At 37.1% G+C, this 16,143-nt stretch overlaps 1 protein-coding gene across 10 annotated transcripts in view; it reads left to right on the top strand.

The window, feature by feature from the left end:
- LOC121321831 (zinc finger MIZ domain-containing protein 1-like) overlaps positions 1–11,805 on the top strand; it is a 140,860-nt gene extending 129,055 nt beyond the window's left edge. For 6 of the 10 annotated variants that reach the window (XM_041261075.1, XM_041261074.1, XM_041261078.1 and 3 more), the window contains 13 exons: positions 100–282; positions 377–451; positions 687–855; positions 1,160–1,346; positions 3,217–3,427; positions 3,847–3,952; positions 4,044–4,204; positions 4,467–4,534; positions 6,662–6,730; positions 7,024–7,265; positions 7,634–7,797; positions 9,265–9,513; positions 10,212–11,805. In XM_041261075.1, the coding sequence (XP_041117009.1) occupies positions 100–282; positions 377–451; positions 687–855; positions 1,160–1,346; positions 3,217–3,427; positions 3,847–3,952; positions 4,044–4,204; positions 4,467–4,534; positions 6,662–6,730; positions 7,024–7,265; positions 7,634–7,797; positions 9,265–9,513; positions 10,212–10,319 (1,992 nt within the window). In that variant the 3' untranslated portion in view covers positions 10,320–11,805. The remainder of the gene's footprint in view (positions 1–99; positions 283–376; positions 452–686; positions 856–1,159; positions 1,347–3,216; positions 3,428–3,846; positions 3,953–4,043; positions 4,205–4,466; positions 4,535–6,661; positions 6,731–7,023; positions 7,266–7,633; positions 7,798–9,264; positions 9,514–10,211) is intronic. The other 4 variants (XM_041261079.1, XM_041261080.1, XM_041261077.1 and 1 more) reach the window with 3 other exon arrangements.
- Positions 11,806–16,143: the final 4,338 nt, after the last annotated feature.

Here is a 16,143-nt window from a genome sequence, read left to right as displayed (position 1 = left end):
ATTTAGACTGCATGTGAGTATAGTGTTAATGTGATTGGTGGCTCTAAATATGAATTTTTACTTTGTCTTTTGAATTAATTTGTTGTTTTTACAATATAGCCAAACTATGGCAGTCAGCAGTATGGACCAAACAGCCAGTTTCAAAACCAGCCTGGCCAATATCCAACTCCCAACCCTACAAGACCCTTGCCGTCCCCCAACTACCCCAGCCAGAGGATGCCAGGCCAACAGAGTACAGGCCAGTACCCTCCACCCAGTGTCAGTATGGGCCAGTACTACAAGGTACGTTTCTGTACTGCATTAATCAGAGATTACAGCTACAAAACTTCCATAAGCAGATCGAAATTTAACCTGCTTTATCTCTTTCTTCTTTTAGCAAGAGCCATTTAACGGTCAGAGCAACAATTTTTCTGGGGGTGGATACACATACAGTCAAGGAAGTCTAAATGGGGTATGTCTATAAACTCTTCTGTTTTAAGCAGGATGATTGCTGAATTTTGTTTAATATCTTAAAATGCGAGCTAGATCTTTTTCAATAGTAAAATGTCAGGATTGTATGCAAAGCTACCTAAAAACAATAACATGTAAGATGTGGTGGTTTTTATTTATATTACTGATAGTTCCAGTCTGCACAGAACCATATTTATTCTTGATTTATTTCACCTGTTTTACTCCTTCGTCTTTAGCCTCCAAGGCCTGCAGCAAACTACCCACACTCTCCTGTTCCCGGAAACCCCACACCACCTATGACACCGGGAAGCAATATTCCGCCGTATCTGTCACCTAATCAGGATGTCAAACCACCCTTCCCACCAGACATCAAACCAAATATCAATGCCCTCCCCCCACCTCAGAGTAAGTACTGTGGCATTTACATTATGATGTCCCCTTTTTCACTAGTGATCATACCATATTTAAGTATCTAATACAAGAGGACATTTGCATACAGGGAACTTGTTTTTTTTTATTATTTAAACACATTATATTAACTCCACATTATTTCATGTTTCACTGTACTTTTCATTAAAAACAATATATATATAATAAAAGATAAATGAAGGGAAAATGGGGAAGACATTTCTAATGAAGACCCTGCACCACATGATAACCTCTGATGCACCTCAATGTTTAAAAAAAAAAATAAATTATTGCACCACAGATGTAAAAGGGAAAGTTCACGCTTTCTCTCCCTCTTCGATCCCAGCCAACCCCAACGATGAATTGCGGCTGACGTTCCCCGTGAGGGACGGTGTTGTATTGGAGCCGTTCCGATTGGAACACAACCTGGCAGTCAGCAATCACGTCTTTCACCTGCGACCATCTGTCCACCAGACTCTCATGTGGAGGTAGGCTGTCGATTAAGTTTGTTTTAAACGTTTACCAGTGTGTTTATATTAATTGACGTGCTTTACTTTCTTAATGGTATATTTTAATAAGCACTGTTACTAGATATTTTACTTAATTTATGTGCGTTTGCATTTTAAAAACTAAACATTAGAAGGAGCAGTTGATTGATATGTGCAGAGAACCAGATAAGATTTAGCAGTTAAACCTATGACAAATGTAGGCAACTTTTAGTGGCGCAATCATCAACCTAATTTCTTATTTGATTATTGTATAGGTATTTATCAATGATAATTGATGCATTTACTTTTTATTTAACAAAAGGTCCAATAACTAAAAACACTGTTGTGCATAATAGCTAAACAAAAGGCACTTACATTAAAATTAGAAAACTTCTGATTATACAAAAAGAAGTACAAGGACTTGAGTTTAAACCAACTGCAAATAATATGTGTGCTTCCACATCAGATGTTCCTTTAAAAAAATACTGTATTTCAACAGAAGTCATTTCTGTCTGAACTATGGTTGTTCATTACTGTTAACATTTCATGTCCAACGCAAACCCAAATTTTTTAATTAATCTCACAAATCCTGACTAATTTAACTATCGTACTAAATTCAGCTTCTTTTTATATAATATTGCCACATAATCCAAACACAACATGCTTTGAAACAAAAGAAGGTAATCGGTAGATTTAATATTGGCATTCTTTTGAAATTATTATGAATAACATAAAAGGAATATGCTGTGTTCTTGTCACTTTTTAGTGCAAAAAAATGCACAGATTCACCAGTGAAGCAACACAACTAATTTTACACGGGGTATATCCAGTACGAATATAGAGGCCTAAAGTGCGTATCCTAGCAACGCGCGGATGTTGTTTATCTGCCATAATAGCACTAAAAGAAGCACACTCAAAGTTTTAATGCAAACCAGAAACAGGAGACTTCAAGTTGGGTTTTAATTTGATGCATCAGTTCACCAATATGTAATCAAAAATCTGGATATTTAAGGTCAGAGGATCAATAATTGATGCATAAATTAATTGCTGCACCACTGGCAAATTTTAAAGGAAACAGGACCTGTGGTGGGGTACTCCCCATCCATGGGCATGTTTTGTATTATAATTATTATTATTATTATTATTTAAAATAAAAAGCTGTCCGAAATCATTGTTATTGTTTTGTATTTTAAAAAATCTTATGAGAATGCGTGACTGTCGTCTAGTAATTATTAAATTAGTTAACAGTTACGCATCTTTATAAACCCATGCAAAATGTGACTGAAGCGTTAGCAAGATAATTGATAGCTAGTTAATCCCTTGGTCACCACTATAAGAACCTGCAGTTTTGACAGCAACAGGTGGAGTGTCCGGTGATTGGAGAACGGGAGTAGAGAGAGGGGAGGTAAAGGGAATATTTATAAAGAAAACAATTGCTACTCATGCTGGCTTTAAACTAGCACGATACTTGTTGTTGCATGTTCTGTTTGTTTGTTTTGGCCCCCTGTGCATTTTGTTTTATAAAGTCTTTGTTTTGTTAAATCTTTTTGTTTAATAAAAGATGAGCGCCATTGTGTCTCAGTTTTGCCCATGCAATTGCCTGTGTTCTGCATCCATTTCCTGGCCTGATGTCACCAGCAAAGCCATCCTATTATTTTCAGTACCCCCCTCCCCCTCTCCCTCATTGCTTGAACAGTTGCCAGAAAACAAGCTGGCAGGTATTCAATGGCCTTTAAACAAGGCAAGGGTAATTTTACAACCCTTGTGTGCTCAATGTTGTGCTAATGCCATTCTTATAAAATGTTGGCTGTAACATATTGCTGGTGTGCATGTTTTCAAGTATAAGCAGTGTGTCTGGTTTGTATTTCAGGTCTGACTTAGAGCTCCAGTTCAAGTGTTACCACCATGAAGACAGGCAGATGAACACAAACTGGCCAGCATCGGTGCAGGTCAGCGTAAACGCCACGCCACTCACAATCGAGCGGGGCGACAACAAGACTTCCCACAAGCCTCTGCACCTAAAACATGTCTGTCAGCCAGGAAGAAACACAATTCAGATCACAGTCACGGCCTGCTGTTGTGTAAGTATAACAAAATCATATTAACAAAATAATCTAAGCTTTGTTACTATATAGACATGAACAGTAATAACTGGCACTGTGTGTGCCAGAGAGTAGCTAAATTATTATTGTTTGCATTGCAAAGTAAAGGAAAACAATCTCTGTATGATACAGTACCATTTTAGATGAATGTGTGATTAGAGCTTTCAGTACTACATGACTATGTAAAAAAGACATCAGGTAGTTTCATAGTTTCTGTGCCTGGCATGGAAATAAGTCATACTGTACATGTGTCAGCATACCAAAGACTAGGAAAATAGGAAGAGCGGTTTTAAGAAGAAGATTAGTTGGATATTAGAGTAAAAAAGAATTGCCTTGCAAGCATGTTTCTGCATGATCATGTGTAAAATGCGTGTGCGCTTGTCCCCTTTCTCTTGTAGTCGCACTTGTTTGTACTGCAGCTGGTACACAGGCCCTCTGTCCGATCGGTTCTTCAAGGTTTGCTGAAGAAGCGTCTTCTCCCGGCTGAGCACTGCATCACGAAAAGTAGGCTTGCATAATGAAAAGAAAAATGAAATACACCACAAATGGCATTTTTCAAATCAATGTGTTTGGTTTTTCTTCTTTCCTGTTATAGTAAAGAGGAACTTCAGCAGTGTAGCCGCTTCCTCAGGCAATGCCACATTAAACGGCGAGGACGGAGTGGAACAGACGGCTATCAAAGTATCCCTAAAATGTCCAATTACTTTCCGGCGGATTCAGCTTCCAGCAAGAGGCCATGACTGTAAACACGTACAGGTAATTGTGCAAACATTACTATTCTCTTGCTAGTTGTGTTGATTTTTATTTTAGTTTAAACTTGAGGGTCAGGTCTGTAGTATGTTATTATGAACCAGTGTGTAACTCACACTTGGGTATGTTCATTAATAGGTAGTGCAAATTGTAGATTAAACTTTTTCTATTATTATTATTTGATATAGTTAGGTTTACTTTTTAAATCTTGAAATGCATATCGTCTGTTTGAATAAATCTAATACAGTAACTGTTTTTCATTTTACAGTGTTTTGATCTGGAGTCGTATTTGCAATTGAACTGTGAACGAGGAACGTGGCGGTGTCCTGTATGCAAGTAAGACCACCATACCAGCAAAATCAAATTAACATCCTTTTTACAGCTATGTCATAATAAGTGTAAAATCTGCTTGGTGTCTATTGTTCTTCCCTTTGTTTTGATGAAACAAAAATCAGACCTCGGCACTGGATTGAAACATAATTTAGCATATACATTTTCATTATGCAAGTATGACTGCAAAATTAACCTACTACTGTACCTAATTCCATGGGTTTAAAAATCAAGCTTTATGATAATATGCCATTTTGAAAGGTGTAAAGCAGTGGTCGGCAAATGGCAATGGCCGAGCGACAGCAGGTGTAGCTGCACTCGGGCCCGCGCACTCAGAGGTTTGGAAGTTTTTATTTATTTATTTATTTTTTAGCAATGATAATATCCTTCGCATTAATATTTACAGATGTTACACATTTGTATCACTGTAGCTGCCGGTGTACGGTGCCACAAATTCAGATTGTAACCTCCCTCATTTCAACAGGTTTCGCTATTGTTTTAGTTATCCTAACTTTTCTCCTGGAGGCTGGTACGAGGCACGTCTTCCTGGAAGGTTTTGGTGTATTATTCAGCACAGACATTTGCACTTATATATTGTGTGCATGATTCATCCTGTAGTTTAGAAGTTTAGATGGAAGCTGTTGGGTGCTGCTGCGTGCACCAAAATAAACTACAGCAAATCAACATGCCTGTATTTCTGACTTATTAATAATAATAATAATAATAATAATAATAATAATAATAATATGATTAATGCAAATGTCTGTGCAGAATTGTGAATTCTGTAATCGTTTCTGTGATTGCAGAATTGGGGAATTCTGGTAGGATTGGATTGGTAATTAAATCTGTTCATTTATGATTTAAAAAATAGTGTAGCGTAAAGATGTACGCAAAATAAAATAAAGTAGGCGAGTAGAAAACGTTCTTATTACGTACTGTTTTATACATGCTAACATTCTGACAATTAAATCTAGTTCAATATTGAACACTTGATTTGGTGTGTCTGATGTTTAGAAATAAGGGTTAAATTAACGTTTGGGGAGGGGGGCCCACAATAAGGTCCTGCACCACCCATCTTCCTCCGCCACTGGCTCACAGACATGTGTTGTTTGGCCTGCAAAAGCCTCCTTGACAGGGCTCTATCAAGGATGGAGCGAGAGCGGAACTTAATTATGATATTGCCACAAGCAGGCTTTCATGGGGGATTCCCCATATGATCTACATATATAGTAGCATCGGGGCAAACACAACGAACTGTATGCTGTACACACAATGTTTCCTGTGTTGTCTGCTGTGAGTGGGTGTGTGAGTCTGTTTCACTGCTAATCTCTCTCCCTAACAGCCTGCCTGCATGTCAGTTCTGCCTGTGTGTATGAATGCAAGTGAATATCAATTTGATAAAAATAAAAAAAAGCAGTTTTACTGCTTTCGCTGCACCCTGTTGTCTGTCTCTTCATTGACCACCAGAACCCCCTGCACATAGCTGGCCAATACAATATATTTCTTGCCACTAAGCAGAAAATGACATATTGTATTACATTTAAGTATTGCTATGGTACATTTTTTTTTTTTTTTTTTTTATAGCACACATTTGTATTTTAAATGCTTTGTTGTGTTATAACAAATTCAATGAGAACAATTGCACTTTCCTTTTGCGATCAGCTTTAAAGCATCAAGTGTGAGTGTGACAGACTTAACGGCGATAATAGGCAGTCCTTCAAAAAATGTATGCGTCCCTCATTATATATCACTCAAAACCACTTGACAAATGTGGGGGGCACCAGCTGAACAGCTGACGTTTTGAGTTATGTTTCACTGTGCAGCTGCCCGCAGGTGATTTGGCCCACCACGACATGTTATTGCCAACCCCCGGTGTAAAGAATTTTAAAATAAGTTATTTTAATTTACTGAATGTGCTGTCAGTGTTTGGATACACTCAGTCATGGATTGTGTCACTTGGAAAGTAGGATTACATATGGTCTGTATGGATTAATATCAATGTAGTTTACCCTCCTGAGTCATTGGCAGCTGTCATGTGCTGCTGGTGGTCTCGACAATAGTACAATGTGATATCCTGCTTGTGATGCTGTATTGAAGATTGTTTTTTTTTATTTATTTTTTCTCTTTCCCCAGTAAAACGGCACTACTTGAGGGCCTGGAAGTTGACCAATACATGTGGGGAATCCTAAATGCGATTCAGAAGTAAGTTTTGTGACTTTCTCTTACACTGCACCATTGTGTTTACTGCTATTTCAGTTAACAGTGGATGAATATAAATTATATATTAAAAAATCCATGTGCCTTAATTTTTAATTCCGATGTAATGCATAGCATTCATATCTATCAATTACATGCTTAGTTAAACCTAATTAGGTTTGAACATAATCAATTACTTTTATAAGATATTAAAGACACGTTGTCTAGACACAATGTCTAGAAATACTCCCTAGTCCCCAGTAGTTAACGTGGAGTGTGTTTCTTTATTTCTTTCTCAGTTCGGAATTTGAAGAGGTCACCATTGACCCTACGTGTAGTTGGAGGCCAGTACCAATTAAGTCAGACATCCACATCAAGGAGGACCCAGACGGACCATTATCAAAGCGGTTTAAAACTATGAGTCCCAGCCAGATGATCATGCCCAATGTGATGGAAATGATTGCAGCCCTTGGTCCAGGTCCCTCGCACTATCCATCACTACCGCCTCCAGCAGGAGGAAATGGTGAATATGGTAGCCAAGGTAGTTATCAGAAAGAGGTTAGAAAAAATAGGTTTTCAGGAGGAACTTCTGTAACATTAATCTAAATTGTAAATTCATAAACACCCTACAATTACACAATCTTTAACAATACTAGGAGCCTAGCATGTCTATTTAGGGCAAGTATCTTACTAATGTTTCTTTTCAAATATAAATTTACAAAAAGGGAAAGTCAGCTTTTAAATAGGTTAGTGTTACACGCATTATAAAAAAGTATTTGGTTTATTTCTTCAGTGCTGAAAACGTGCTCAGTTTTCTGCGTACTGTGTTGTTTTAGCCAAAGCATCTTAGTGATTGTTATGCACAGGATCTCTGCTTGTGTCCCTAATTTTGTCTGTTTTCTATATTAGGCATCAGTTATCAAGGACACCACAGCTTTGACTTTCCCCATGGTAACCCTGGTGGTACTTCTATGAATGACTTCATGCACGGACCACAGCTGTCTCACCCACCTGACATGCCCAACAACCTCATGACTTCTGACAAGCCACTCAGCCACTCTATGCCTGAAACAGTAAGTGACATCACTCTTCAACTTGGAACTCGGCCTTTATGTGTGAGCTGCCATTGGAAGACATACTGGCCAGTGCTCTGAAGACTTAACTGCCTGTACAAGTCATCATGAAGCCTTTTCTTCATTAATAGCTCTAGTATTGGAATTATAAGTTTTCATTGGTCTAAGGTGCTGCATTGCTACAGTACAGTATATCAGTATTTATAATATGTGCTAGTGGAAGCACTAAATAGTCACCTAGCTCACAAGAAAAGTGACAATAGACCTCAAACTGGTAGTCAACTAATCAAACAGTTCAGTTTCAAAGCTGCAGCAGCAACATGGTAATGTGTTTGTGTGTTTAAAGTGTAGTGGTGATCTAGCTATGTTCTAGTTTTAATATTTGAGTTGTATTCAGCTGTTCAATTGAAATGGAAAGTTACTGTGAAGCTTGCAGTTTCATGTGGATGGAAGTGCCGCTGCAGTTGGAATCCATTACATTAAATGACAGTTTGGATCATTTAATATAGTTTAAAAAAATTCCAAGTAGTTTTAAAATATAGTGCACAAACAGCTGAGTGTTACAAAACTGTGTGAGCACCAGACGCCAAATACATAATTTATGAGGTCTTGAAAGCTTGTGATTAATTATTGTTTAGTTAGTCTAATAAAAGTTATCTATCTCTCCTCTCCTTCCCTTTGTCTATCATCTCTGGACTGATACAGCTACCATTTCATCTATCAAAGTTTATTGAGAAAACTTAATACACACTTGAGTTCCGTTTTTACTAACAAATTTAAAAACTAGCATTTATGTACCCCAGTGTATTTTAACACTCTAGATGGACTCTATACTAAAGTTGGAGACTTACTTCAAAACGTATGAATAGGTAACCCTGCTTAAGCTACCTTTGTATTTATCACTGACAATCATTAACTAGCACATGCTTTAATGTAAAAGACTACCCTGCTTCTCCTGCACAAACATGACTTATTTGCAAACTTCAACCCTGCACTTATTGGCTTATACTTTTTTGTTCTAATGTGGTAAACAGTATGTAGACCGGAATATATTTACACCAAGTTCTATTTGGTTAAATCACAGATCGCCAATCACAGATTCGGTAAACTGTTTATCTGATTAAAATGGAGGTTCAAAGTTGATACTGTACATTTCCAAGATTGGTGAAACTAAAGACCTACAAAAAAATAATAACTTGTTTTTTTTAAGTAAATAAATGAATGCAAACTTTTATTTTATTACCACAAAAGCTAAGTACAACAGAGTTGAAGTAAAGACCACATGCCTTTTGTTTTGGGAGGTGGGGGGGGCAAAACCATTCTGTGATGGGTCTTTATCTTTCTTGTCTGGTGGCTTTGGTTTGGTGTTCTTTTTAACATCACGGTCTCATTTAAATTTTTCTTCCGACACCTCAAGCACTGTAACTTGTGGCCTCACTTTTCTCTCCTGCCTTTCCTCCTCCGCAGATCCCTCATCCTGGCAGCACTGATCAATCCCATAGTTCCATGCAGCAAAGTTTGCATGCACCTCCTCACCCCAGCAGCCAGTCAGGGCAGCCATTACATCACAGTGGTCCTCCCCAGCAGTTACGGCAGCCGCTTCCACAGCCCGGTTCTAACAACCATCCACACAGCGACCTGACCTTTAACCCCTCAGCCTTAGAAGGTCAGGCTGGTGGGCAGGGACCACCTGACATGCCGGAACCCTCACTGGATGTAAGTGTGTGTCATGCTATCAATATCCCTGCCCTAGATCTGTGAAATAGCTTTTAGAAAGCAGAAAAACATACCACAACATACGTCATACCACAACATATCATGCATTGTTACATATCGACATTGCTGCTTTTATACAACAAACAAACAAAGCTTTCCTGGCTGTCCTGTATACTTTTCTGTTGCATGATACATTAACGTCATATTTTCTAACTTGTTCAGTAGATTTGGAGGATGGGGTATTAACCTGAACTTCTTACTAACGACATTTTATTCTGTAGCAGTGTTTTTATTGCTGGCCAGTCCCTGATTAAAATTGAAATCTTCCTCCACTACCCAATAATGTCACATTATATGGTGAAGACACTAAATGTGCAAATTGAATTTGGTGATACTGTAATTGTTTATTGTACTTTTGAATCCTTGTTCAATTTAATACCAGTATACAACGGTCTGAATCTCAACTGGGTAACCCTAGAAACCCCAGTGTTCAGCATACTAAACTAGGTTTGCTGTGTCTCCCTTACCCATTTCCGTTTGTGTCACATAAAATGTAATCAGCTCTACTATGCTGTAATTTGTACAAAATTAGTGTACATACTAGTGTTCTTCAAAGGTCTGCATATCTATATCGATGATAGAAAGATGTTTCAGACAGAGGTTGCTAATGGGTTCCTTAATTCTTTCTCTTCCTTTAGCTTCTCCCAGAGCTTGCGAACCCCGACGAGCTGCTATCATATCTGGACCCTCCTGACTTGCCAAGCAATAGCAACGAAGATCTTCTTTCTCTCTTTGAAAACAATTAAAGTTCTGCCCCCTCCCAAAAAAAAAAAAAAACCTGAATCTTCTAGTTGCAACCATACAACAAGTCAACCCCAAATTCCTCACAGGAGCTCATTACTAAAATAAACAAACACAGATGCACTCCCCTGCTCTTCAGAACACAGATGCACTCCCCTGCTCTTCAGAACACAGATGCACTCCCCTGCTCTTCAGAACACAGATGCACTCCCCTGCTCATCTTCCTCTCAGAACTGTCTTCTATGCCAGATAAGCTGACCGAAAGTAGGTAGGAGGCGCAAACAATACGTCAGTCTGATTGGGTGCATTGTGTGTAGTTCTTGAACATTTGAAACTGTGCAGCTATAGTCAATCCTTTGTAAATCATGTAGAACGAGTGCTATAAGAATCATAGATGGATGTGTCGTAGCATTTTATTTTAGAGAAGATATTGGCACGAACAGCCCATTCTGGCCAGTATCTGAAATCCTGTCGACCAATGTTCTTCCAGTCCTAGAACCTGTGACTTCTCTAGTCAACTGCACCTTTGCCAACTGACATCCCAACGAATAACAGTGTACCGGTGGCCCCAAGAGCGACATTCAAAGCACAAGAGGTTATGTGAAACTCCAAAAGAGAGCAAAACCGTAAAGGGAAGTGCTCATGCAACGCAATCAACTTTGGAGGAATTATCTATGGATGAATCACCTGTTGCTGTCCAATGTATAGGCAATCCCAGAACATTTGTGGGGATTTGTCATTACAAAGCAAAAGGCGCAGAAATAAAGAGAATTTTGCCAGCACATGGAAACGCAGCCATTACGGTTGAAAACTCATTGCGTGTCTATAAGGGAAAAGTGAGACTATGGTCGTCGACAGTGAGTGTTTATTCTGTCTTTTTTGTTTGTTTGTTTTTTGTTTTTGTTTTTCTGAACATGAAAACTCCTCTTCACTGCACAATAAACAGATCAGTGCTGATGAGGCACTAATCCCTCCTAGGAGGCAGCAAATTAACTTTCCCTCCCCCACTGTCTTCTGTAATTCTGTGGATCCCAATTATTATTATTATTTTTTGTTTGTTTTTGACTGTTACATATTGGTCTAGTTCTTAAGTTACCTACCAGGAGTTTTATATAAACAAAAATAATCCACTTATTAGATTATTATTACTATTACTGCCCTCAATAGACCTCAGTGCCAGAGTCACTGTATTGCACCCTTGCCTTGTACTTCTCTTATGTGGTTGCTTCCTGCATGAGCCTTGTGTCGCTCTTGTACCCATTTTGTGGCATTTGTCTCTCTCCTTGATGAATTATATACAGTAAGTCGTCTAAAAAGTGCATGTGTGCCAATTTTGCCCTTGTTCGGTGATGTTCCCAGCTAAAACGCAATGTACGTTTTTGTCAATTAATATTACTCCAGGAAAATCTTTTTTTTTTTCTTTCTTTCTACCCACCTTTTCTTCAACTCTAATTTTGCTTTGAATCTTGAAGTGCCAGAGATCGTTTTCAATTTTTTTTGTCCATTTTTTTATCTCATATATATATATATATATATATATATATATATATATATATATATATATATATATATATATATATATATGTGTGTATGTATGTATGTATGTATGTAATTTGATTTGATTTTTTTTTTTTTTTTTTTTTTTTTGCAGTGATACAAATGGTATACAATGAACTTACCATTGGGGAAATTGCTTTATATCACCAAAGTTATCTTTGTAAAAAAATGTTATTTTATTAAAAAAGAAAATGTAATATCTAATCCACCACTGCTGTAGATGCATCATAAATGTATGGTAGTCCCCAGTACTTTGCTGTAGATATTTAAAAAATGGCTGATTGCCTTTTTATTTCTGGTAGCAGTATTGGAACTGTAAAGGTTATCTAGAGAAGTTCCCATCTTTTTTTTGTTCTATTTCGTGTTTTAAAAGAAAACCGCTGTTCAGTATGCAAAATGATTATTTTAAAAATGCTATTGTAAATATCTTTGTGAATATTTTAGTATCGTCTTTGATAATATTCAACATTTTCATGATTGGTTGTCCATTGTTGGTTTTCAGTACCTTCTCTTGTAAGCTTTTGTCCCTTGTTAAAGGAGGGTTGTTCTATAAGGCAGCGAGACATTGAAAAAATGTCTCCATAAGCTAATTTGTCCAGGTTTACTTTTTTCCTACCAAGATTTTAGAGTTCATTGAAATGAGAAATATATAAACAGATGTATTTGTGTCTTTAGAATTGAGCATTACCCTTTCAAGACCAATTGGTGACATTTATATGACAGAGAAATGGTCAGTTATACATTTGTAACCCTGTTATAACCATGTTGTCTGGGCTATAATAAGTCTGGTCAATTGCTATTTTCTGTCAATTGTATGTATAGATGTTTGACTCTTCATTTGTCTTAAAGGAGTTACATGGGCAGGATTTGAGCTGTGCTGCCGTCTAAATCAACATATTATACAAAATAATACCTTAAAAGCTGAATGCACCCTGGTTGATATGTCGGTAATATTTAAAAATGTATTTATTTAGTATGTTGCGGCTTTACATTTATCAATACAATTTGTATTTTGTATTTTTTGTTATCTCTAGTGAAAGATAAAGACCATTTAAATATTTTATCTCATATGTTGGTATGTTTTTAGTTTTTTTATATATTTTTTTTATATAAATATATGATTTTAGTAAGTAAAAAAGTAAAGATAGTACTCCTTATTATTTGGTTGTACTTGGGTGTTGCAGAACCACTACCGAAAGATTCCACAGCCATATTTGCTGCTGGAGTGGATTGTTGCACCTGTGAAGTGGAAGATAAAGATGTGTACTGGTGCTTGTTTTCTTACAACTTCCACTTTAATAGTGAGACATAAACATATGCAACTTTAAGGCAAATGAAAGGTCTCTCGTTTAAAAAAAAAAAAAAAAAAATTAATACAAATGCACTGCCAGATCATTTTGCATTCTGGAAATGGGATATTAAAAACAAAAACCTCAATGTCATACACATTGGTGTACTGATATCTGTGAGCTGTGTTCATGTAACAAGCTCCCTTCCCTTACTGTAGTTGTACAATCTAAAGACTGTCTGAGAAGCCCCCCACCCCCCCACTGGAAAATGATAGTCCCCCCACCAATACATGGGACTGTAGGACACAAAATGGCTGCCGTGGGGGGACCCAAGGGATATCTGTACATATGTAAATGATGAATAGAGATGAATATGTTAACAGAAATGTATTCATTTTCCTTGGGAATGTGCATTGTTTCTTTAGGATTAAACAAGCTTGCAACCCCTGTCAGAAGTGACTCAGTGTGGAAAATGAATCTTGTTTGTTAGTGTCTGTGAAATCTCAGCATTTGTTTCACTTGTAATATACTCTAATCCATTTTACAAGGGGGAAAAACACCTTTGTTTTACCTACATGTAATATTTAGCCTAAGTGTATTAGTCTATCACCTGTGTATTTTTAAGGTGCTACAGAAAATAATTATGAAGAAAATAAAGGGGAAGGGAACAAGTGGGAGGGGGGGTTCATAAAGATTGGAACCAAATTCATAGTTTGTACAATTTTTGATATCCTGATCAGAAGAAAAAAAAACAAAAAGGTACAATCTGAGGTGATAAATACAAAAGTGGCCATTGTCTTTTTGTTTGTACATTGTATGTACAATGCAATCATTTCATATTCTAATCTGGTCAGAAAAAAAAAAACAAAACTAATTGTGATTTTTAGTCTTGCAAAGCTGTATGTAGTTAGATGATGTGACAACATAATATTTATCTAATAAATATGTATTCAGATGAAACCTGTATATCATGGTGTTCATGTGGTCTGTTTGTATTTAAAGACAAATCTTTAAATATGGTAGTTTATACTACTTTATTGTAAAAGTACAGTCACTCACTATTCTTTTGTTAAACTTTTTACAAAATAAATTCAGAAAAAAAACAAGGCTTTGCCAAATATATATTCCAGGTTTTTAAGATCAAAGGGACTGCTCTGCTTACTCAATACTGAAGGTCATGGATTTCTGAGGTTTTTTTTTTTTAGTGATTTAGTACTCTGGGTGTTTGGTAGGTGGCAATGTCAACCAGCCATTACGAGCCCTGAAAACTGTTGGTTCGTGAAGCAAGCTATCCATCTCAAAATAAGTCCAGAACTCCAGACCCAGCATCAGATTACAAATCTCTAATAAAACAAGATTTCTCAGCACCAATATGGCAACACCGTGTCTTAGGATGTGGTGCCAGTGCTAAAACTTTAATCGTAGATAATTTATTTATATATACCTGTCCTGCAAACTTTTAAGTAAACAGCAGCTACACTTCTTGGAAATTTACAAAAACATTAATGCAAAATACTTTTTTGCAACATTGGTGCTTGTATGAGTAATTTACACGTGATACAAAGTGATTGCGAAACACTTGAAATGCAACTTAAACCAGCAGATCAGCAGAATCACAAATAATAACAAGTGTGTCAGTAGCACATATCCCCCACCACTGCTGTAAAGAAAAAGGTGATGACTATGCTGTATATCAGCAGCATTACAGTATAGTATAGAATGAGAATGATCGATGAAATGTTTAATCAGTTTGATAATCAGTTCTACAGATTAATGGAAAAATTGAAGTGTTATTCTCAATATTTCCTTGCTAAATAATGTAATTGGATCAGCAGTTCTTCCATGTGTGAAGTGTAACATACAGACATACAAATGAACCCTCATCTCCACAGTCTCCCCATCACAGAGGAGTTTCTACCCGGCGGGGGATAATAAGTTACATTTTGTGACTTTTTATTTTACATTTGACACTCAATTGTAGTCCATTCAATTGATCCCATCTGTGCCAGCTTGGGAGGAAAGAAATTACCCACGTCAAATAGGGGCGGCTCATTTCAAATGGCACAATTTGTATGTATTCTTGTGATCTCTGAATATATTAGAAACTCATCCTGCTTTCTCCATTTCTCTTGAATTATATCATCCAGATATAATCATGCTAGGAATTGAATATATCCTCCTGTTTAGAAAAGCAAAGCAGTCTAGTATCCTTCTATTGGTCTGTATAGTACAAAGTGTGGCCGGCAGCAAGTGAAACTAAATCAGACCAAAACAGTGCATTTAGCACTTGATAAATAGTTAAGGTGCAATAGAACAAGAATGGCTAAATGCTGGGTTTGTTTTACTAAGTATTTATAAGGCAACACAATTCCAGACCAGAATAGTCGACAGGGAAGAGGGAGGTCCAATGAGGGTTGCTTTGGTTTCCGGAGAGAAATTCTTGTTGGCAGCATTTCAGAATTCACACTAAAGCACACGTCTTAATTGAGTTTATTATTTTAGCTTTTCCAAGGATGCGGAAGGTCATTATGTTCTCTTCTGCTTGTTATCAAGGAATTTGTATAACCTGACAATGAATTTGCCTCCAGGGCAAGACATGTCAGAATTTTACAATACCAATTTAAAATAGTATGATCTGCAAGAGCATGACCAGAAAGAATACATCTTGAATGTGCTGAGACAGGTTTTTACTCATTTAAGATTTGCGTCATATTTACTGTTAGCTTTTGTTACCATTTTGCATTCACTAATACAGGGGTTTTTCTGGGTCATGTCATTGCTAAAGGGGGCAACGGTAAGAATAATTTTAAGTGGTTTGGTGCATTAGCCTAATTAATTGTTCCTCTGGAGGAGCCACATCCAGTCTCACTCATAAATGGCCAGGGGCTGTTCATATGGATGTCTTTCCAGTCCTTGCTTCATAAACACACAGTGCCCCACCAATCGTGACATGAAGGTCATTTCACATGAATTATTTTCAAGT

This window comes from Polyodon spathula, chromosome 10 (assembly GCF_017654505.1).
Source record: "Polyodon spathula isolate WHYD16114869_AA chromosome 10, ASM1765450v1, whole genome shotgun sequence".
Classification (NCBI taxonomy): Eukaryota; Metazoa; Chordata; class Actinopteri; order Acipenseriformes; family Polyodontidae; genus Polyodon; species Polyodon spathula.
This window is presented reverse-complemented; position numbering and strand designations above follow the sequence as displayed.